We start from the raw sequence: 22,545 nt of genomic DNA, 5'->3' as shown, positions 1-22,545 counted from the left end.
TTCCAATATCCTTTGAGAAGACTAGAGACAAAATGGAAACCTAACAGAATACAGCTTGATGGAATAAATTCTTCTGAAAGTTAAACATCATTATTATACTGGTATTTTAATAACATTTATTTTGTGTGAACCATATTATTGAAATAATATTATTTAGGTAGACATTTCCTGGTGATACAGCCACTGTATTGCCTTCTAAATTATTACCAAAATGTGCTATCACTACCCTTGATCCCAAAATTGTTACTAAAATGAATGTTCTTATGACTCTTTTCTCTGGAAAGTTTCATGATTGTTACAACTTTCTATTTATATATTTGTTTTTATAGGTTTTATGCACCTTGAACAAATTGAATAAGTACAGGCAGTATCTCACCAGTTTGAAATTAGACTTTGAAAGAAACTATGTAAGAGAACAAGTAAGTTAAATACTTGAATTTGTTTTATTTGAGGCCTGTAAGAAAGTTTTTATGTAGGTTGTGAAGAAAGACTTAAATGCAGGTTAATTAACTATTTGTGGGCTGCAGTCCATGGGGTCACTACGAGTCGGTCACGACTGAGTAACTTCACTTTCACTTTTCACTTTCACACAATGGAGAAGGAAATGGCAACCCACTCCAGTGTTCTTGCCTGGAGAATCCCAGGGAGGGGGAAGCCTGGTGGGCTGCCGTCTATGGGGTCCCACAGAGTCGGACACGACTGAAGCGACTTAGCAGCACAGGACGTTTACCAAGCCCGAAACATGAGAAGTCATATCAAAGGACAAGGTTATTTCTGGCCAATATAAACACTGTAGTTCTTTTTTTCTCCCTCCTAGAAAATGATTGAAAAACAAGTAAATAAATTGTATGAAACCAAGAGAGCCTGTGACAGTCATGGCAGTACACAGTTCCAAGATTTGCTGTTACAAGAAAATAAACAAACAACTCCAGACCAAGAGCTGTTGATAAAGCAAAGGTATGACCAAAGTTAATGCATATTTTTGTGGACGTATTGTGGACTCCAGAAAACTGTAAAAGTACTAAAAATAATTGAAAGCAGAATTTAAAAAGTATTAGACGCAATTTAACTTCCTATAGTCTTCAATGTGGACTGAAAAGAAAGGAGATTAAGAGATAGCAGGGATTGGAAACTTTGATACCATATCTAGGAAAGAGTTTCTACCTGAGAAAATGGAGTCATGAGGAACGCAAAAGGTAAGACAAACTGATATTTGAAGAACAATTCCGAAGTACAGCTCCCTGAGCTTGGGAAACCCAAGTTCATAGTAGTAGAGGGAAAGGTGTCATTAGCACATTTCAAACTTAAGTTTAAGGGAATTACTGCCGGATAAAAGAGAGAGAGTTGCTATAACTTCATCTGATGCTAATATAAACAGGTGTTACCCCCCCAACCAACCATGTATGTTCATTTAGCTATTACTCACACACATTCAATCTTATCATTCAGCGGCTGAGCCCATGCCCCAGGAGGCAAAGGGATGAGTTATAGTTCCTTCTGTTTTTCCTTTATCAGGGATGAGGGCCAGTTCCCCATCACCTACTCTTACATTCCATGGATTCATGTCATGATATGCCAAAATATATACTGATTCATCAAAGTGGCAGACTGGTAGTCTGCAGACCTGTCTATACATGAGAGATTGTTCAAGGACTTGACAATGACAGAGAGGCCAATAGCCACTTATTTTTTAAAGAAAATTCAAATATACTTGGTTTTTGAAGTCAGTCCTTAAGTTGACTTCAGCCGTCTTTGGAAACTCATGTTACAGAGCTCCTGAATTATGACTAATCTCTGTATAAAATGCTTCAAATCAGTCTGTTCTACATTTTGCCATTGTCCCAACCACAGTAACAGTCTGATGAGTACATCATGGTGAGTTGGTGAATCAGGCTAGCTTAAAGAACTCTACATTCCTGTAGTTTAAGAAATAAAAAGCAACCCAGAAGGTGGTTTGGGAATATCAGAGTAGATAATACCATCATAAGGGAAACACCCAATTTATATTCCCTTAAATTTTCACTTTTACTTAGATATTTAGATATGATTAGCTTGGAATTAAACAAGCTTGAACACATGGCAGAAAAGCAGAATGTACTCTGGATAAAGGAAGAAGAAAGACTACATCGGGACCACATTAGAAGAAAACTTAGTCTCCGGAGACAAATTGAAGAGGTGAGAAACACCAAATTATAAATATTGATGGGGAAATTATGTGTGATTATTTTATTTATAAACATTTTTAGCAGTCCCACCATATTACCTGAAGTTATTTCAGGTCTAAGAAATAAACCACTGCTTAAAAAATCATAATTATTTTAAAATAATAAACTGCTATTAATCTTGTATCACCATTATAACAGACAAGCTTGTACTTAACATAGTGAGACTGATACCACAAATTACATACCCATCATAGTATAGACACACTTCATCTGCTCTTAAAGTTTTAGAATTTAATTCTAGTGAAAAATAATCATGTCTGTATTCTCACTCCTCAACGCTCAGACAAGGCTATTTGTTCAGGCTCTCTGTCAGAATACATTTAAGGGCAACATATTACATATGATAATTCCTCAAATCTATAAGAGAAAATCACCTTTCCAGCATCTTTTTAGATCTACCTTTGAAGCATAAGCCCATTCTAAAGCCAAGGTAAGATTTTTATTATGGTTTTCCAAGTTCCTGTCAGGGCCTTAATTTGACCTAATTTGCTTATTGACCAAAACAAACAAACAAAAAAGATTATAAAAGAGAAGGCCTGCTGACTACCCTGACATTGTGCTCCTTAGAAATGGAAAACAAATGAAATGTTACTTCTGTCAAAGATTGGAGAAGAAGTAAAAAGAGAATCAAGACTTGAAGAACAACGTAAAAAAGTCAAAGAAGATGCTCACCGTAAGGTAGAGTGACCTTTAAACAATAACTTGGACTGTTTTGAGGAAAGGGTTTTGCTAATTTTGATATTTTAAAGTGTGGATTTTCAGAAGTGACTTAAATTTACAAGGATAGCTATTGATGGAAAGAGCTAGTCTGGTCTGAACCTGGACTTTAAGGGCTGGTCTAAAATGGGACCAGTCTCCAGAAAGTAGGCAATGAGTTCAGTTGGACCTAGTTATTAAAATATATTCTTCAAGCTGGACAGCAAAAGGAAACTTACCCTTATTACCTTCCTAGCTCTGTACTCTGATTTTAGAAATCTCAAGAAAGAGGGCTTCCTTCAAATGTACCATCATATTTGAAGTATCTGTTATGCATTTCCAGTGGCAAATTGATATTAAATTTTAAACATTGAATATATTTTTTTAATATTTAGAAAAAAGCACAACTCAAGAAAAAAATCACTTATCATTTACCAAAAATGCAAAGGAATGACCTTCAGAGAGAAGGATCAGAAGAAAATGTATTTGAAAACAGAAGTCAAGATGAAACAGAAGGTGAGAGAGAAACAATAAAAGACAAAGGTAAGTAGAATATGCATAAATATTTATTAATTATCAGTGGCTTTGTTAAAACCCCTCTATGTGCTAATATAGTGAGGTGACAAAGCCCTTGCAAAGAGAAATTCAAGAAGCTCACACTTACAGGCACTTCCCAGTTACAGGTCAAGTTGTAAAGAATGTACAGACACCCACACACATTTACACAATATTGTTATGTTACAGACATTATAACAAATTACACACTTCTGTAAAGTGGCTCAGCAGACAAGACTGCCTTTACTAGGAGTTTAAAAAGGAGCCAGTAGAGGAGACAGAACAACAAAAAGGGAAAGAGACAGTTATATATAGATAGAGAAAATGAGCCAGTAAGACAAAACATTACCCCCAAAACAGACAAAGAGGGAGACAATGAATGAAAAATAGAAGGAAAATATTAACTGAGGTCCACTAAGAAAAGATTATACAAAACAGTAAGCTAGAAAGAGAAAGAGAAAAAAAATTTAAGTAGAAAAAAAGAAGAGACATTTAAAATATCCTAAGCAAGAAATAGAAATAGAAAGAACAAAAAGGTTAAAAAGGAGAAAATATGATACAAAAAGAAAGAATGGAATGGAGATATAAAGAGGAGGAAAGTGAATGAATGAATAAGAAGAATATTGAGCAGAAGACGCTAGTAAGAAAATACACATGCACGTGTGCGTGCACACACACACTCCATGAGGGAATGGAAGGAGATAAAGGCAAAGAAACGAGAAAAGGACAAGGAGTATGAGGAAGAAAGGCAAACAAAACAGAGAATGAAAGAAAGGGAGCAAGAAAAAGACATATAGACAAAAATAGAGAAACAAAGGAGTAGGAGGAAGAGAGAGAATAAAGAAGTTTAAAAAGGATATGTGAACAGAAAAAAGTAAAAAAAAAAAAACAATGTGAGAGTGAGAAAAAAATTTGAAAAGAAGCCAGTAGGAAAATCTAATACAATTTGGAGTAATAGGGAAAAAATGAGAAGTTAGTAAAAGAAAGAGAGACTTAAAAAGGAGATGCCAATATGAAAAAGCAGTACATTGAAGATAGACTGAATGGAATAAAAGGATCCAGTAGGAGAGGGAGAATAGGAGAAAAGGAAAATATTAATATTAAAAAGGAAGAAGTTAAAAAGTCAGTAAAAGAAAAGAAAATAAAAAATGAAAAGATAAAAAAGGCAAAGAAGGAAATGAAAAGAGGAGAAACAGAGACACAGAGCAAAAGGGAAAGAAAAAGTATAGTACAATAAGGAAAGAGAAGGATTTCAAAAGTTACAGAAGACTAGCATTAAATAAGGGGGGAGGGGGAGGTAGAAGTGAGGGAAGATGGATAGATGGAAGGCAGAAAATATGAACATACTTCAAAAAGGAAGAGCCAGTAGCCAGTAAGAAAAGCAGTACAGGAACATAGAGAAACCATGGAAGAAAGAGAGAAGGGACAGAGAAAGAGAGAAGACAGAAATATAGAAAAGAGGTAAATAGGATGAGTTTATAAAATAGGAGCCAGTAAAAAAGGCAGGACAAAAAAAAATAGAAGGAAGAGAGAAAGGGAGAAGGAAAGCAGTTTGAAAAGAGAAGCCTGTAAAAAGAGAATAAAATAGGAAGAAAGAAAGGGAAGAAGGCAGGCATGCAGGCGGACAAAGAAAAGAGAAAGCAAAAGAAAAGGCATGAAAAGGAGCTATTAAAAATGGGAATAAAGGAGAAAAGGACAGAATTAAAGGAAAAAATTGTAATAAGTTACAGGAAAAAATAAAATGAAGAGAATGTGGCTGTGTAAGAGAGACTTCAAAAGGAGTCAGAGGAATTAAAAAAAAAAAACCTGTAAAATAAACATGATAGATAATAGATAGGTAGAACCAACTTTTAAAATAACCCAGAGGGCTTTCCTGGTAGTCCAGTGGTTAGGACACTGTGCTTCAAATACAAGGGGCCTGGTTCAATCCCTGGTCAGCGAAGTAGATGCACATGCCACAGCTAAGAGTTTGCACACCACAGCTAAAGATCTCACACGCCCAACAAAGACCAAAGACACCACATGCTACAACTAAGACCTGCTACAGCCAAATAAATAAACACTTTTTAAAAGAATAACCCAGAAATAAATGTAAGTACAAAACAAGATAGCAGATGAGAGAAAGAAAGAAACCTTTCAGAAGAGGAGCCCTTAAAAGTGAGTTTAAAAGGAGCGAGAGGGATGGGGAAAGTGCTGGGGGAGGGTGAAGGAGGGAGGAGGGAAGACAAAAAATGTAAAGCAAAAGGATGAAAGGCAGCAGGTAAAAGACAAAGAGAATTAAATCAGAAAAAAAAAGAAAAAGAAGGTAAGTGTTTAAAGGATGGGACAGTAGGAAAAAGTAAAATAAAAAGAGGGAATGTGATTGTATAAGAGGCTTGAAAAGAAAGAGTAAGTAAAAAATTCAAGTACAATTTGGGGAAGAGGGCTGTTTAAAAAGGAGACTTCCGAGGAGGCTTCCCTGGTGGCTTTAGTTCAGTTCAGTTCAATCACTCAGTCGTGTCCAGCTCTTTGGGACCCCATGGACTACAGCACACCCAGGCCTCCCTGTCCATCACCAACTCCCAGAGTCTACTCAAACTTATCTCCATTGAGTCCGTGATGCCATCCAACCATCTCATCCTCGGTTGTCCCCTTCTCCTCCTGCCTTCCCAGCATAAGGGTCTTTTCAAATGAGTCAGCTCTTCTCATCAGGTGGCCAAAGTATTGGAGTTTCAGCTTCAACATCAGTCCCTCCAATGAATACCCAGGACTGATTTCCTTTAGGATGGACAGGTTGGATCTCCTTGCAGTCCAAGGGACTCTCAAGAGTCTTCTCCAACACCACAGTTCAAAAGCATCAGCTCTTGGGTTCTCAGATTTCTTTTTAATCCAACACTCACATCCATACATGACCACTGGAAAAACCATAGCCTTGACTAGATGGACCTTTGTTGACAGAGTCATGTCTCTGCTTTTTAATACGCTGTCTAGGTTGGTCATAACTTTCCTTCCAAGGAGTAAGAGTCTTTAATTTCATGGCTGCCATCACCATCTACAGTGATTTTGGAGCCCCAGAAAAATAAAGTCTGACAGTTTCCACTGTTTCCCCATCTATTTCCCATGAAGTGATGGGACCAGATGCCATGATCTTAGTTTTCTGAATGTTGAGCTTTAAGCCAACTGTTCACACTCCTCTTTCACTTTCGTCAAGAGGCTTTTGAGTTCCTCTTCACTTTCTGCTATAAGAGTGGTGTCATCTGCATATCTGAGGTTATTGATATTTCTCCCAGTAATCTTGATTCCAGCTTGTGCTTCATCCAGCCCAGTGTTTCTCATGATGTACTCTGCATATAAGTTAAATAAGCAGGATGACAGTATACAGCCTTGACATACTCCTTTTCCTATTTGGAACCAGTCTGTTGTTCCATATCCAGTTCTAACTGTTGCTTCCTGACCTGCATACAGATTTCTCAAGAGGCAGGTCAGGTGGTCGGGTATTCCCATCTCTTGAAGAATTTTCCACAGTTTATTGTGATCCACACAGTCAAAGGCTTTGGCATAGTCAATAAAGCAGAAATAGATGTTTTTCTGGGACTCTCTTGCTTTTTCGATGATCCAGCGGATGTTGGCAATTTGATCTCTGGTTCCTCTGCCTTTTCTAAAACCAGCTTGAACATCTGGAAGTTCACAGTTCATGTATTGCTTGAAGCCTGGCTTGGAGAATTTTGAGCATTACTTTGCTAGTGTGTGAGATGAGTGCAATTGTGCAGCAGTTTGGGCATTCCTTGGCATTGCCTTTCTTTGGGATTGGAATGAAAACAGACCTTCTCCAGTCCTGTGGCCACTGCTGAGTTTTCCAAATTTGCTGGCATATTAAGTGCAGCACTTTCACAGCATCATCTTGTCAGGATTTGAAATAGCTCAGCTGGAATTCCATCACCTCCACTAGCTTTGTTCGTAGTGATGCTTTCTAAGGCCACTTGACTTTGCACTCCAGGATGTCTGGCTCTAGGTGAGCAATCACACTATCATCGTTATCTGGGTCATGAAGATCTTTTTTGTACAGTTCTGTGTCTTGCCACCTCTTCTTAATACCTTCTGCTTCTGTTAGGTCCATACCATTTCTGTCCTTTATTGAGCCCATCTTTGCATGAAATGTTCCCTTGGTATCTCTTATTTTCTTGAAGAGATCTCTAGTCTTCCCCATTCTATTGTTTTCCTCTATTTCTTTGCACTGGTTACTAAAGAAGGCTTGCTTATCTCTCCTTTCTATTCTTTGGAACTCTGCATTCAAATGGGTATATCTTTCCTTTCCTCCTTTTCTTTTGGCTTCTCTTCTTTTCATAGCTATTTGTAAGGCCTCCTCAGACAGCCATTTTGCTTTTTGGCATTCTTTTTCTTGGGGATGGTCTTGATCACTGCCTCCTGTACAATGTCATGAACCTCCGTCCATAGTTCATCAGGCACTCTGTCTATCAGATCTAGTCCCTTAAATCTATTTCTCACTGCCACTGTATAATCGTAAGTGATTTGATTTAGGTTATACCTGAATGGTCTAGTGGTTTTCTCTAGTATCTTTAATTTAAGTCTGAATTTGGCAATAAGGAGTTCATGATCTGAGCCACAGTGCAAAAAGAATAGAAGGAACATTTAGGGGAAAAAGAGAAGAAAGAACAGTTTTTTAAATGAAGCCAGTAAGAAAATCAAGTCAAATTCTATGTGGTGTGTTGCTGAGGTATAGCTAAAGTGTAAAAATCAATAAAAAATACAGTAAAATGAAGATAGATGATTTGATACCTAGATAAACACATAGGTATAGGTAGGACTGTAAAAAGAAGCCAATGAAAAAAAGACTACAGAAAATAAAAGCGAGAAGAAGTAAAGAAGAGTGTTTAAACACTGGATACACTGAGAGGAGAGAAAGGAAGGGAAGGAGTAGAGAGGCTGCTATGACAGAGGGAACAGGCTGTTAGAGGGAGAAAGATAAGGAGAAAAGTAATGAAAGACAAAGGAAAAGAGGGTGGAGGGAAAGAGAGGAATATAGGAAGAAAGAGGAGGAGAGAAGCAGTGGGGAAAAGCAAAGAGGAAGGAGGGGGAAAAGGGCTTGCAGGCAGCAGGCAAAGAAGACAGAAAAGCCAGAGACAGAGAAAGCCATCAAGATATATAGGAAGGGGGAGGGAGGGAATGAAGACAGGAAAAGAGAAGAAAGACACAGTGAAAAAAGGGAGCAATAGATACACAGAAAGGAAAGAAGGAATGGAGGGAGAGAGGAGGAAAGGAAGGAAGGAAAGGGAGGGGGAGGAAAGGATGGAAAAAGGAAGGAAAAGAGGATGAATGAGAGGAAAATAAGAAAAGGACAAGTCATTCAAAAAGGAAAAGGTAAGAGATTAAAGATGAGCATGAAAGTGTTTGAAAAGGAGTAGCCAGTAAGAAAAACAATCAAGTACAATGGTCTGTACAAGTGAAAGAGATTCAAAGATGAGAAGGAATAATTTTTTAAAGACCCTAATATATAGATTAAAAAATAGATGATTTATAGTTTGGTAGCAGGCAGTCAGAGGGACAGAACAGACTATAAATAGGAAGTACCAGTAAAAAAAAAAAAAAAAAGGTATAAAAAAAGCATAAGAAAAATTGAGCAAAAAATGAAACGCAGCAGGCAGGAAGAAAAACGGAGTAAAAGAAGGTGGGAAGAAGGGATGGAGGGAAGGAGAGCAGGCAGGCAACTTGAAAGAATGAATTGGTAGGAGAAAGTAAGAGGATAAAGTTTGAAAGTGAGAGAAGCTTGAAAAGATGGGGTCAGTAAGAAACTCAAGTAGGACTGTGGGGATGAGAGATTTAAAGAGAAGTTGTTGAAGAAGACAGTAAAAGATAGATAAACAGATAGAAAATAGAGTATAATTTTAAAAGAAGCCAAGTAATAAAGATAATAGAGAAAGATAGTGTTGGAAAGAGAAAGATGAGACGAAAACAAAAAAGTGTAAAAACAGGTCCCTGTAAAAATACAGTAAAATCAAGCAAAAAGAAAAGAAAAGAATGCATCCATACATGGAGGCAAAGGAAACAAATACAGAGTGGGAAAGAAAGGGAATGAGAAAGAGACATGGGAAATTAAAAAAAAAAGAAAGAAAGGAGGGGACAAAAGAAAATAAAGAAATTAAGATGCTAGGAGTAAGTTAGAAAAGAAAAATAAAATAAAAGAGACAAAGAGAACAAAAGAATGATTGAAATAGGGAGAGGAGATTGAAAAAGAGGACCCAGTGAGAAACTTAGCACACTAGGTGGGGAAGGGGAATTTAAAAAGAAGTCAGTCACAAAAGAAAATTAAAAAAATGTATATACAGAGATTATTAATAGACATTCTTAAAATTAAAAAAGCAAGTCAGAAAACTCAACAGGAAAAGCAGAAGGAAGAGAGGGAGGGAGGAAGGCGAGAAGAAGGGGTAAGGGAAGGATGTATGGTCAGGGAGGGAGACAAAGGAAAGGAGGGATGCAGGCAGCCAGCAAAGAACAGAGACACAGTGAAAGGGAGAGCTAGAGAGACACAGCCAGGAATAGTGGAAAGAAAGGAATTAGGAATTAGGAAAGAAGAGGTTTAAAAGGAAGAGACTCAGGTACAGTTGGGAAAGGGGAGAATGACAGATTTTTTAAGTCAATAAAAATACAGTAAAATGAAGATGATTGATAGGTACATAGCAAGGAAGATAAGTGCACAGGTTTAGGTAGGTGGAACTTTAAAAGGACAGTCCAGTAAAGACAGTACAAAGGAAGGAGAGAAGGGGGCGGGCGGGGAGAAAGAGAAGTTTAAAAAGGAGCCAGTAAAAACGTAAGAAGGAAGAAGAGGGACTTTCCTGGTGGTCCAGTGGCTAAGGCTCTGCACTCCTGGGTCTGATCCCTGGTCAAGGAACTAGATCCCACATGCCACAACTAAGATCCAGTGCAGCCAAATAAATAAGTCAAAACATTATTTTAAAAAATGGAAGAAGGGAGAGAGGGAGGGAAGGAAATAAGGAAGGCAGGGAGGGGAAGCAGGGAGGGAGGAAGAAAATCAGTTTAGAGAGGATGTTTCAGAAGACAATTACATGAATAAGTAGAGAGAATGAGAGAGGAGGATACAGTAAGAAAATTAAGTATAACTGTGCAGGGTGGGAGAGAGTTCTAAAAGGTAGAAGTCAGTACAGAAAGAGTACAATGAACATAGATCATTAATAGCTGGATAGATAGCTAGGTAAGTAGGTATTTATGTATGTATGTAGGTGTATGGATATAAAAAGAGAGAAGAAAGGGGGAGAGGTAGGAATGGAAGGAGGGAGGGGTGAATAAAAGGAAGAAAGGGGCAGGAAAGAAAGTTTATAAGGGAAGAATCTCTGAGAAAAAGGCTAACATAAAGAGTGTGATCATGAGAGGCAGCAAGAGAATGCTGAAAAGGAGAAACTAGTGAGAAAATAAAGTCATGGACAGAGAGATCTAAAAATACATTAAAATAGATAGGAAGATTGGATAGATAAGAAACAGATTTTAAAAATAGAAGCCAATAAGAATGGCAGTATAAAAGAAGTGCAGACGACAGAAGAAAAAATTTTAAGGGGAGTCACTTAAAAAGTATAAGAAATTAAAATAGATAACCAACAAGGACCTACTGTATAGCACAGAGAACTATACTCAATATTTTGTGATAACATATAAGGGAAAAGAATCTGAAAAGTGTGATTCATAGAAACTGAATCACTTTACTGTACACCTAAAACTAACACAACATTGTTAACATTGTTAACAACTATATGCAATAAAGCATAAATAATTAAAAATTTAAAAGTATAAGTGGGGAGGGAGGGAGAGGAGGGATAAAAGCAAAGGTTTAGAGATGAGACTGCAAGAAAAAGAAAGAAAGAGTGGGCGGGGGAGCCCAGGCAAGGCAGGGCACAGGCCTTGTGACTCAGCCTCTCATGGGAGCAGGCCTCCATGGCAGGCCCTTGCCAAGCCCAACTGCCAGCCCAGGGGCCTGAAGTCACCAATCCTGTTTATAGCCTGGGTTCTTGTGGGGTTCCCCATGCAGATTCCAAAGGAATTGGTTATCTGGCTGGTTTCGCCATGGGCTATACAGCAGCAGCTCCAGCCTCTTCCCTCAACATATATCCTGGAGCACATCCTACCTTCCAAACAGTACCCTGCTAACTGCCCACTCCCCAACTCCTGTCACCACCCACCCACCCACCCCACCACTGTGCCAATGTATGCAGCCCCAAGAATGCCTGCCTACAGCTGTGTGCCCCCTCAGTGGTCACCCCACAGACATTTGCAGATGGAGCTGTGTAGTCACATCATGGAGGGTCCACAGCTGGTGCCGCAGGCCTCGTGTCTCCAACCAGGACTTTCTTCTTTATGCGCTAGGATGTATGCTTAGTCACTCAGTCATGTCTGACTCTTTGCAGCCCCATGGACTGTAGCTGACCAGGCTCCTCTGTCCATGGGATTCTCCAAGTAAGAATACTGGAGTGGGTTGCCATTCGCTTTTCCAGGGGTTAATGCTCTATACAATTAGCTAAACACTACTACGGCTGACCCAGCAGGTCCCAGTGCACTCAGTCTCCAGTTGACTCTGTGGGTTGGTCTTAAAGCAAATCCTGTTTGGTGGGCTGTCAGGCAATTTTTTAGCTAACTGTAATTAAGCAAAGGGAGTATTCATCTATTCTGAATCATATCTAGTTGAATGCATGTTAAAAAAAAAAAAAACACAAAAACAAAACTCACATAATTTATCCACAGTGACTGATGAAGAATCATCACATGCAAAGCTCAAAAGTATGGAAAAATATTTTACAACTTGTGTCACTAATGACTGTCATAATATATGCAAAGTCTTAAAAAAGAGACTGTGTGAGTAAGAATATCAAGTACAATTGTGTGTGGTATGGGAGAGATTTTAAAAGTACAAGTCAGTAAAGGACAGTAAACATACATAGATGATTGATAGCCAGATAGACAGCTAGGCATGTAGGTATGTGCAAAGGAAGACAAATATATGATCGAAGAAAGAAAAGACAGAGATAGATTCATCCAAACATGCACACATATAGAAAGGACACTCATAGGCAGAAGCCAATAAAAAAGAAAGAAAAACTTAGAAATGGATGGAAAGAATGATTTAAAAAGAGGACACTAAAAGAGAATAAAAGGAGAATGGAAGGGGAAAAGTTAGAGACAGAGGAGGAAAGGAAAGAAGGAGGAAAGAGGAAAGAAGGAATTAAGAAAGGTAGAGGGTGAAGCACTGAGGGAGAGGATGGGAAAACAACATTATTGAATAAGAAAGAAACGAGAGAAGAAAGGAAATATGAAGGGAGCAAGAGAGTGGGGAGGAAAGAAAGAATCAAAGAAGGGAAGGGGACAGATAAAAAGAAGACTGAGGCAGGAAAGAAACAGAGGTTATGGAGTCCCTAGGAAAAAGAGTAAAATCAAAAGAGAAAAAATGTGAGTGTGAGATGAGAGTGATACATGGGTTCAACCCCTGATCTGGGAGGATCCAACATGCTATGGAGCAACTAAGCCTATTTGCCACAAATACTGAGCCTGTGATCTAGAGCCCATGAGCTGCAGCTGCTGAAGCCCGCGTGCCCAAGAGCTCATGCTCCACAATAAGAGAAGCCACCACAGTGAGAAGCCTGCACACCACAACTAGAGAGTAGCCGTCACCTGCCACAACTAGAGAAAGGCCCACACAGCAGTGAAGACCCAGCACAACCAAAAATAAATACATACTTTTTTTTCGAAGAGAGAGAAGAAAAGAAAGGGGAAGAGAGACAAAGAAGTTGTTTAAAAAAGAAAATAAGAAATATCATTACAAAAAATTTGAGAGAAAAAAAATAAGTTCTAAAAGGAGGAACCAGTAAAGAATGCATAGAACAAGAATGACAGAATAAAATATAATGGAAGTAAAGAGAATGGAGGGAAAGAGGGAGAAAAGAAAAGTAAGACTTTTGAAAGGATGAGGGAGCTTCCAGTTCAAGATGGCAGAGTAGAGGACATGCGCTCATCTCCTCCTGCAAGAGCACCAAAATCACAACTCGCTGTTGAACAGACATTGACAGGAGGATGCTGGAACCCATCAAAAAAAGATACCCTACTTCCAAAGACAAGAAGAAACTGCAATGGCATGGTAGGAGGGGTGCAATCACGATAAAATCAAATCCCATACCCGACAAGTGGGCAGCCCACAAACTGGAGAACAATAATACCAAAGGAGTTCTCCCACTGTTGTGAAGGTTCTGAGCCCCACATCAGGCTTCCTAGCCTGGGGATCCCACAAAGGGACTGAGACTCCCCAGGGAATCTAACCTTGAAGGCCAGTGGGATTTGATTGCAGTACTTCCACAGGACTGGGGGAAACAGAGACTCCACTCTAGGAGGACATGAACAAAATCTTGCACACGCCAAGACCCAGGAGAAAGGAACAGTGATCCCACAGGAGACTGAACCAGACCTACCTGCTAGTATTGAGAGTCTCCTGTGGAGGCATGGGTCGCAGTGATTCACTGCTGTACTAGCAGCAGCAGTCCTGGAAGGTGCCCCTTGGCGTAAGTCTTCTTGCAAGTGGCCATTAACCCTACCATAGAGCCTGTAGACCCCGGGCCTGGGTCTTGCATGCTAAGTCACTTCAGTCGTGTCCAACTCTTTGAGACCCTATGGATTGTAGCCTACCAGACTCCTCTGTCCATGGGATTCTCTAGGCAAGAATACTGAAGTGGGTTGCCATGCTCTCCTCTAGGGGCTCTTCCTGACCCAGGGACTGAACCTGTATCTCTTATGTCTCCTGCATTGGCAGGCAGGTTCTTTACCACTAGGGCCACCTGGGAACCCCTAGGAAGGGAGGGAGTGCAACTCCATCCATCAGCAGATAATTGGATTAAAACTTTACTGAACATGGCCCTGCCCACCAGAGCAAGACCCAGTTTTCCCCACTGCCAGTCCCTCCCATCAGGAAACTTACACAACTCCCCTAGCCTCATCCACCAGAAGACAGAAGAAGCAAGAAGAGAACAATCCTGCAGCTGCCAGAATGAAAACCACATCACAGAAAGTTAATCAAAATGAAAATGCAGAGAGTTATGTCCCAGATGAAGGGACAAGAGAAAACCTGAAGTGGAGATAGGCAACCTCCCACATAAAGGATTCAGACTAATGATAGCGAAGATGATCCAGGATCTCAGAAAAAGAATGGAGAAGATGCAAGAAATGTTTACCGAAGACATAGAAGAACTAAAGAACATAAAACCAGATGAACAATACACTAGAAGCAATCAGTAACAGAATAATTGAGGCAGAATGGATAAGTAACCTGGAAGACAGAATGGTGGAAATCACTGCTGAAAAACAGAATATAGAAAAAAGAATGAAAAAAAAAAACAAGCAAACAAACAAACAAAAAAAACGAAGACAGCCTAAGAGACCTCTGGAACAACATTAAACACACCAACATTCACATTATAGGGTTCCCAGAAGAAGACAGACTGAAAGGACCTGAGAAAATATTTGAAGAGATAATAGCTGAAAGCTCCTCAAACGTGAGAAAGGAAATAGTCAACCAAGTCCAGGAAGCACACAGAGTCCCAGGCAGGATAAACCCAAGGAGGAACACACCAGGACATATAATAATGAAACTGACAAAAATTAAAGACAGATAAAATATTAAAAGCAACAAGGGGAAAACGACAAATAACATACAAGGGAGCTCCCATAAAGTTATCAGCTGATTTCTCAACAGAAACTCGACAAGCCAGAAGGAAACAGCATGATATTAAAGTGATGAAACGGAAGAACCTACAACCAAAACTCTACCCAGCAAGACTCTCCTTCAGATTTGATGGAGAAATCATAAGCTATCCAGACAAGCAAAGTTAAGAGAATTCAGCACCACAAAACCAGCTTTACAACAAATGCGAAAGGAACTTCTCTAGGCAGGAAACACACAAGAAGGAAAAGACCTACACGAAATAAACCCCAAACAATTAAGGAAATGGCAATAGTATCATATATACTGATAATTAACTTAAATGTAAATGGATTAAGTACACCAAACAAAAGACATAGACTGGCTGGGTGGATGAGAACACGTGCATATATGCACTTCCACTTACCATATCACTCTACTTAACCCCCCAAATTGTATGTAATTGCTTTATATTGTTAGGATAATCATGTTTCCATTATGGCTTGCAATCGTAATTATCTTTTATTTTTTGTCTGACTATTGATTGTGAAAACTGATGAACATCTTTTACTATTGTGGTTTAGTTCAATTCAGTTCAGTCGCTGAGTCATGTCCAACTCTTTGCAACCCCATGAATCACAGCATGCCAGGCCTAACTGTCCATCACCAACTCCCGGAGTTCAACCAAACTCGTGTGCATCGAATCGGTGATGCCATCCAGCCATCTCATCCTCTGTCGTCCCCTTCTCCTCCTGCCCCCAATCCCTCCCAGAATCAGGGTGTTTTCCAATGAGTCAACTCTTCGCATGAGGTGGCCAAAGTATTGGAGTTTCAGCCTCAGCATCAGTCCTTCCAGTGAACACCCAGGACCGATCTCCTTTAGGATGGACTGGTTGGATCTCCTTGCCGATGGACTGGTTGGATCTCCTTGCAGTCCAAGGGACTCTCAAGAGTCTTCTCCAACACCACAATTCAAAAGCATCAATTCTTTGGTGCTCAGCTTTCTTCACAGTCCAACTCTCACATCCATACATGACCACTGGAAAAACCATAGCCTTGACTAGACGGACCTTTGTTGGCAAAGTAATATCTCTGCTTTTGAATATGCTATCTAGGTTGGTCATAACTTTCCTTCCAAGGAGTAAGCATCTTTTAATTTCGTGGCTACAATAACCATCTGCAGTGATTTTGGAGCCCCCCAAAATAAAGTCTGACACTGTTTCCACTGTTTCCCCATCTATTTCCCATGAATTGATGGGACAAGATTCCATGATCTTAGTTTTCTGAATGTTGAGCTTTAAGCCAACTTTTTCACTCTCCTCTTTCACTTTCATCAAGAGGCTTTTGAGTTCCTCTTCACTTTCTGCCATAAGGGTGGTGTCATCTGCATATCAGAAGTTATTGATATTCTCCCAGCAATCTTGATTCCAGCTTGTGCTTCTTGGTTACCTAACTGTTATTCACTTAATACCATTGTATCATGATTGGTCAACAGAAAATAATAAAGTTCTACATCACTAAAACTACTATTTAATAGAAAAACCTGTAATCACTTTTTAAAATCCAGATGCATATCAGAATTAATCTTGGAATTTTTTGAAAAATACAAATGCCCAGGTATTGCTTTTTTTCTCCAGAGCTCCAGATGTGTTTCTAATGAGCAGCTATGTTTAAAAGCAACTGGACTATATGATGATTTTTTACTTTTATCTAATTTGTTTCACTTTTTTAATTTCATGTTTAGTGCTCCCATGTCATTTAGTTTATGTTTTCCAATTTCTCTTTTTTATTTTTGACGTTCTTTCTCAAGCCTTTATCAAGTATAGTAGAAAAGCTTTTGTATACATGTATATATATATATATAGATAGATAGATAGATAGATAGTATGGATTATATATATATATATTTTTTAGAAAGCTTATGAATTTTTGCCTAGCTAAAAAATTTATGACATTTATGGCATTCCACTTGTTTGACTCAGTATGAATAGAATGCTAGATTTCTAATTTATACATTCACTCAGAAGTCTGATATAGTTCCATGTATTTTGCGTCTGTTATTCCTGCTAAAAGTCTAGAAAGTTTATAACCTTAGTGACTTTTTAAAAATTTGAATGAGGCTTGAAACTTCTAGTTCAATTCTGAGAATATAAAGAAATACTATGTTGTAAAAGAAAAAAACCCCAGAAAATTAACATGTGATACAGTTATTAAATATAGACTTTGTTCAAATTTCACACACAAAAAGAGTGGATATATGTATGTATAACTGATTCACTTTGCTATTCACTTGACACTAACACAACATTGTAAATCAACCCTACTCCAATACATAAAATTTTTTTAAAAGGGATGAGGCTAGGAAAAAATATGAAATAAAAACCAAAATGTGAGTGAGAGATGCTGAGGAGATTAAAAAGAGATGTTGATAAAATTAAGTATAATTGAAGGCATGGAGAGAGAGAGATCTGAAAGAAATCAGTTTAAAATGGTAAAATAATGATACATTGATAGATGACAGGTTGATAATAGATATTCATAAAGGAGAAACCAGTAGTAGTAAGACAGGACAAAGAATACAGAAAATGAGAGAAGAAAAAGGTTTTTTCAAAGAAGACAGTAAAAGAAGAAAGGAAGAATCAAATTCTATAAAGGATGAGTCAAGGAAAAGAATGGCATACAGAAGGAGAAGGAATGTGAGAGTGTGATGGAGGATAAGTAGGAAAACCAAGTACAACTGTGTGATGTGCAAATAGTTAAAAGTAGAAGACAATAAACGTAACATAAAGCTAAATGATTGATACCTATGTGGATAGCCAGCTAGATAGGTAGGAAATTTAGGTAGAAAAAAGTTTTTACAGGAGAAGGCAGTTGTAAGGAGAAGACTGTATAAAGAAAGAGAGAGGGAAGGAAAGAAAAAAGTTTTAGGAGTAGTAATAGAAGAAAGGAGTGGGGAGGAAGGAAAGGAGAAGGAGGGAATACAAATGAAGGAAGACAAGAGGGGAGAAGGGTGGTAGGGTGGATGATGAAAGGAGGTAGGAGGAAGGAATAAGACACGAGGAAAGGGAGGAGGGACAGGAAGGAAAGAGAGAGGAGGGGCTTCCCTAGTGGTCCAGTGGCTAAGACTCTGAGCTCCCAATGCAGGGAGCCTGGGTTCCATCCCTCTAGGTAGGTAGAACTTTAAAAGGACAATCCAGTTAAGACAGTGTAAAGAAAGGAGAGCGGAATGGGGGGCGGGGGGCGGGGAGAAAGAGAAGTTTAAAAAGAAGCCAGTATAAAAGCTTAAGAAGGAAGAAGAGGGATTCCCTGGTGGTCCAATGGCTAAGACTCTGCACTGCCAACGCAGGGGGCCTGGGTTTGATTCCTGGTCAGGGAACTAGATTCCACATACCATAACTAAGACCCAACCAAATACACAAATATTTTAATAATAATAAAATTAATTTCACACTAAAAAGAAATAGTGATGAAAAGAAAAATCTTTAAAAATAGGAGACAATGCGAAAAGAATGGAAGAAGAGTGGAAAGAGGGAAGTAGGGAAGGAATGGAAGAAGCAAAGAGGAGAGAAAAGGGATGACAGAAGGGAGAGAGAAAAAGAGAGGAGGAAAGACAAAGAGAAAAGGACAATGAATGACACAGAGCTAGAAGGGACGGAAAGAAGCTTTTAAAGAAGGACAAAAAGAAGAGGCAAGATCGAAAGGAGGAAGTGGGAGGAAAGAGAAGTTTAAAATGATGAGCCTGTAGAAAGTGTAAAATATAAAAGAAATGAAACAGAGTGTGAAGGGCTTGAAAAGGATGCATTAATAAAAAAATTAAGCACAGTTGTGGACAGTGGGGAAAGAAATCTAAAAAGAAGCCAGTTAAAATATTTCAGTGATATAAGATTCATGGATGAATTGACAGGAGAGTAGGTTGATAAGTAGGAAAGTATATAAAATATAAATAGATAGAACCATAGATAGGTGAGTGATAGATGATTGATGGTTGGATGGATGGGTAGGTCTTATTTTTAAAAAGAGAACCAAGTTTCTAAAAGTCAGTAAGAAGTCAGTACATACATATACACAATGGAGTATCACTCAGCCATTAAAAAGAATACATTTGAATCAATTCTAATGAGGTGGATGAAACTGGAGCCTATTATACAGAGTAAAGTAAGCCAGAAAGAAAAACACCAATATAGTATACTCATGCATATATATGGAATTTAGAAAGATGGTAACGATAACCCTGTATGCGAGACAGCAAAAGAGACACAGACGTATAGAACAGTCTTTTGGACTCTGTGGGAGAGGGCGAGGGTGGGATGATTTGGGAGAATGGCATTGAAACATGTATAATATCATATGTGAGATGAATCGCCAGTCCAGGTTTGATGCATGATACAGGATGCTCGGGGCTGGTGCACTGGGATGACCCAGAGGGATGGTACTGGGAGGGAGGTGGGAGGGGGGTTCAGGATGGGGAACACGTGTACACCCGTGGCAGATTCATGTTGATGTATGGCAAAACCAATACAATATTGTTAAGTAATTATCCTCCAATTAAAATAAATAAATTTATATTAAAATAAATAAATAAAAGTCAGTACATAAAAGATAGAAAAAGAGAAAGGGAAAGAAGTTAAAAAATATTTTTCAAAGGGGCCAGTACACAGAGAATAAAAGAAAAAGGGAAGATGGAAAGGACAGGATAGGATAGGGTAAAGTAGGAAAGGGAAACAGGAAGGCAGGGAGGCTAACAGAGAAGAAAGAAATACAGAAAGGGAACAAAAAAATGATGAACAGAAATCGAGTAAGAGAAGGAAAGAACGAAGGAAGAAAGGAAGACATATGAAAGCAAAAAAGAGGAGAGGTTTCAAATGGAATAAAATTATAACAAAATGTAAAATCGAGAAAAATACGAGAATGGGAGACAGAAAGGAAAGAAAAAAGGAGAGTCAGACACAGAAAGAAAGGAAGAATGTCTCACGGGCCAAAAAGTTTTAAAAGTAGGAGCCAATTTAAGAGTGATTGACAGCTGGATATAGAGCCAGCCAGCTAGGTAGGTAGATAGGTAGAAAGAACAGATTTTTAAAGGAGAAAGCAGTAGTAAAGATAATAGCAAAATGTATAAAGAAAGGGAGAAGGAAACAAAGAAAATGTTTTGCAAAAGGAGTAGTATAAACAAAGCAAAAGAAGAATGGAAGGAAGGAGGAAGGGAAGAAAGAAGGAAATGAGAGAGAAAGTGGGGGGGGAGAGGAAGGAGACAGGAATGGACAGAAGGAGAGAGAAGCAAATGAAAGAGGATGAGAGAGCGAGCGTGGGTGGATGGATGGAGAAAGGAAAGGAGGAGGCAGGGGCAAGGAAGAAAGACATGAGGAAAGGGCGAAGGGGCAGTGGACAGTAAGAGGGGAGGAAGGGATGGCGGAAGGGAGGAAGCGAGGGAGGGGAGGGGGAAGACATGCATGCAGGCGGGGAAAGAAGAGAGACAGAGACCACGGAAGGAATGGAGTGAGGAGAATACAGAGAAAGAGGAGAAAGTGAGAGGAGGCAGGAAGGAGGGAAGAAGAAAGGGAGGCTGTAGGGAGTGAGGAAAGAAAGCTCTAAAAAAGAGGAACTCAGTTAAAAACAAATAAAGATGAATGCAGAACAGCTAGGTAGTTTGGTAGGTTGATGGATAGATGGGTAAGTAGACAGGATTTTTATGTGGAAGATCTAGTTTTTAAAAGTCAATATTAAAAAGATGAAGAGAAACAGGTTTAAAAGAGGAAACCCAAAAAAATGGATATAAGAGGAAGAGAGGGGGAAGGAAGTAAAGGAGAAGGAAGGAAAGGAAGAAGGAGGTCAGGAAGGCAGGAAGTAGGGGAGATAGGGAGGGAAGGAGGAAGGCAAGCAGGCAATAAGTTTACAAAGGGTGGAACTTGCGTGGTGGCTCGGTGGATAAGAATCCACCTGCCAGTACAGGGGACACAGGTTCGATCCCTGGTCCAGGAAGATCCCACATGCCGTGGAGCAACCAAGCTCATGTGCCACAACTACTGAGCCCACACTCTAGAACCTGTGAGCTGCAATTATTGAAGCTCTCACGCCCTAGAGTCTGGCTCTGCAATGAGAAGCCTGCCCACCGCAACTAGAGAGTAGGCCCTGTTTGCTGCAACTAGAGAAAGCCTGCAAGCAGGAACAAAGACCCAGTGCAACCAAAAATACATAAAAATTTAAAAATAAAAGATGAGTCAGTAGGGAAGTAAGCTAAAGAAGGGAAGAGAATGTAAGAGTGAAAATGTAGGAACCATTTTCCTACAAAAAACCTAAAACAGTTGTGTGGTGGGGGACAGATCGTAAAAGTAGGAGTCAGGAAAGCAAAGACAAAAATAAAGACAAAGATAAATGGTTGAGAGCTGAATAGGTAGGTAGGCAGTTATACAGATGATAGGTAAGTAGGTAGGTAGGTATATAATTTTAGAAGTGGAAGCCAGTAAGAAGGAATGCATGAAAAAGAGAATGAGAGAGTTAGAGCAGGAAGGAAAAAATAAAAGGGGAGCCAGCAGAAAGAGAGTAAAAGGAGGATGGGAGGAAGGAAGACAGGAGGGTGGGAAGGGCAAAGATAAAGAAGGAAGGAAGGAAGATAGGAAGAAAGGATGATGGAACAGAAGTAAGAAATAATGAAGAAAGAAAAGAGGTTTCTAAGTGATGAGTCAGTAGGGGAAAGTGAGAAATAGCAGAAAAAGACAATGTGAGAATGAGGGGGAGAACCAATAAAGCCAAGTGCAATTGTGTGTGATGGAGGGAGATGGGTTTAAAAAGTAGAAGTCAGTTTTTTAAAAAAGAATACAATATAGATGGATAGATGGCTAGGTAGGTAGAGGGATAGGTAGGTACTGCAGATAGGTAGATAGATGATAGGTAGAAACATACATACATACATCCCTGCATACACATATACACATAGAACTGATGTGGAAAAGGAGAAACCAGTGAAAAGTCAATACATGAAAGGTAGAGAGTTGGAAAGAGAAGGAATGAAAAACTTTTTAAAAGTGGATTGCTAAATAGTGAAAAGGAAGAAAAGAGAGGACAGGAGACAAGATGTGTGAGGGGGGACAAAAGAGAAAGAAGGGAAAAGAACCAGATAAAAAGAAGTTTTAAAGGAAAGCAGAAAAGACTTCACTTTTAAAGAAATGAGCAAGAGAATGGGTTCAAGAGAACTTTTAAAAAGGACCAGTCAGTAAACACAATGTGAGAGGGAGGAAGGAACGAAAAGTTTGTGAAGGAAGAGTCAGTAACAAAAGCTCACAGTTCAGTTCAGTGAGATGAGGGTGTAACCTTCTGCCTCTGAGACAGTACATCACTTTAGCAGCCAGCTTTCTCCCTCCATCTTCAACTGTTAACTTCCCCTTCCAGTAG

The 22,545-nt window shown here is 39.1% G+C and overlaps 1 protein-coding gene across 8 annotated transcripts in view; it reads left to right on the top strand.

Annotated features, from left to right (window-relative positions):
• The window catches only part of LOC102390612 (fibrous sheath-interacting protein 2), an 85,899-nt gene that overhangs the window by 5,510 nt on the left and 57,844 nt on the right, over positions 1-22,545 (top strand). For all 8 annotated transcript variants that reach the window (XM_045164508.1, XM_045164504.1, XM_045164509.1 and 5 more), the window contains 5 exons: positions 330-419; positions 818-957; positions 2,034-2,175; positions 2,793-2,903; positions 3,317-3,464. In XM_045164508.1, the coding sequence (XP_045020443.1) occupies positions 330-419; positions 818-957; positions 2,034-2,175; positions 2,793-2,903; positions 3,317-3,464 (631 nt within the window). The remainder of the gene's footprint in view (positions 1-329; positions 420-817; positions 958-2,033; positions 2,176-2,792; positions 2,904-3,316; positions 3,465-22,545) is intronic.

Source organism: Bubalus bubalis, chromosome X (assembly GCF_019923935.1).
Source record: "Bubalus bubalis isolate 160015118507 breed Murrah chromosome X, NDDB_SH_1, whole genome shotgun sequence".
NCBI classification, from domain to species: Eukaryota; Metazoa; Chordata; class Mammalia; order Artiodactyla; family Bovidae; genus Bubalus; species Bubalus bubalis.
Note: the sequence above shows the minus strand (reverse complement) of the source record. Positions and strands in the feature narration are given on the sequence as shown.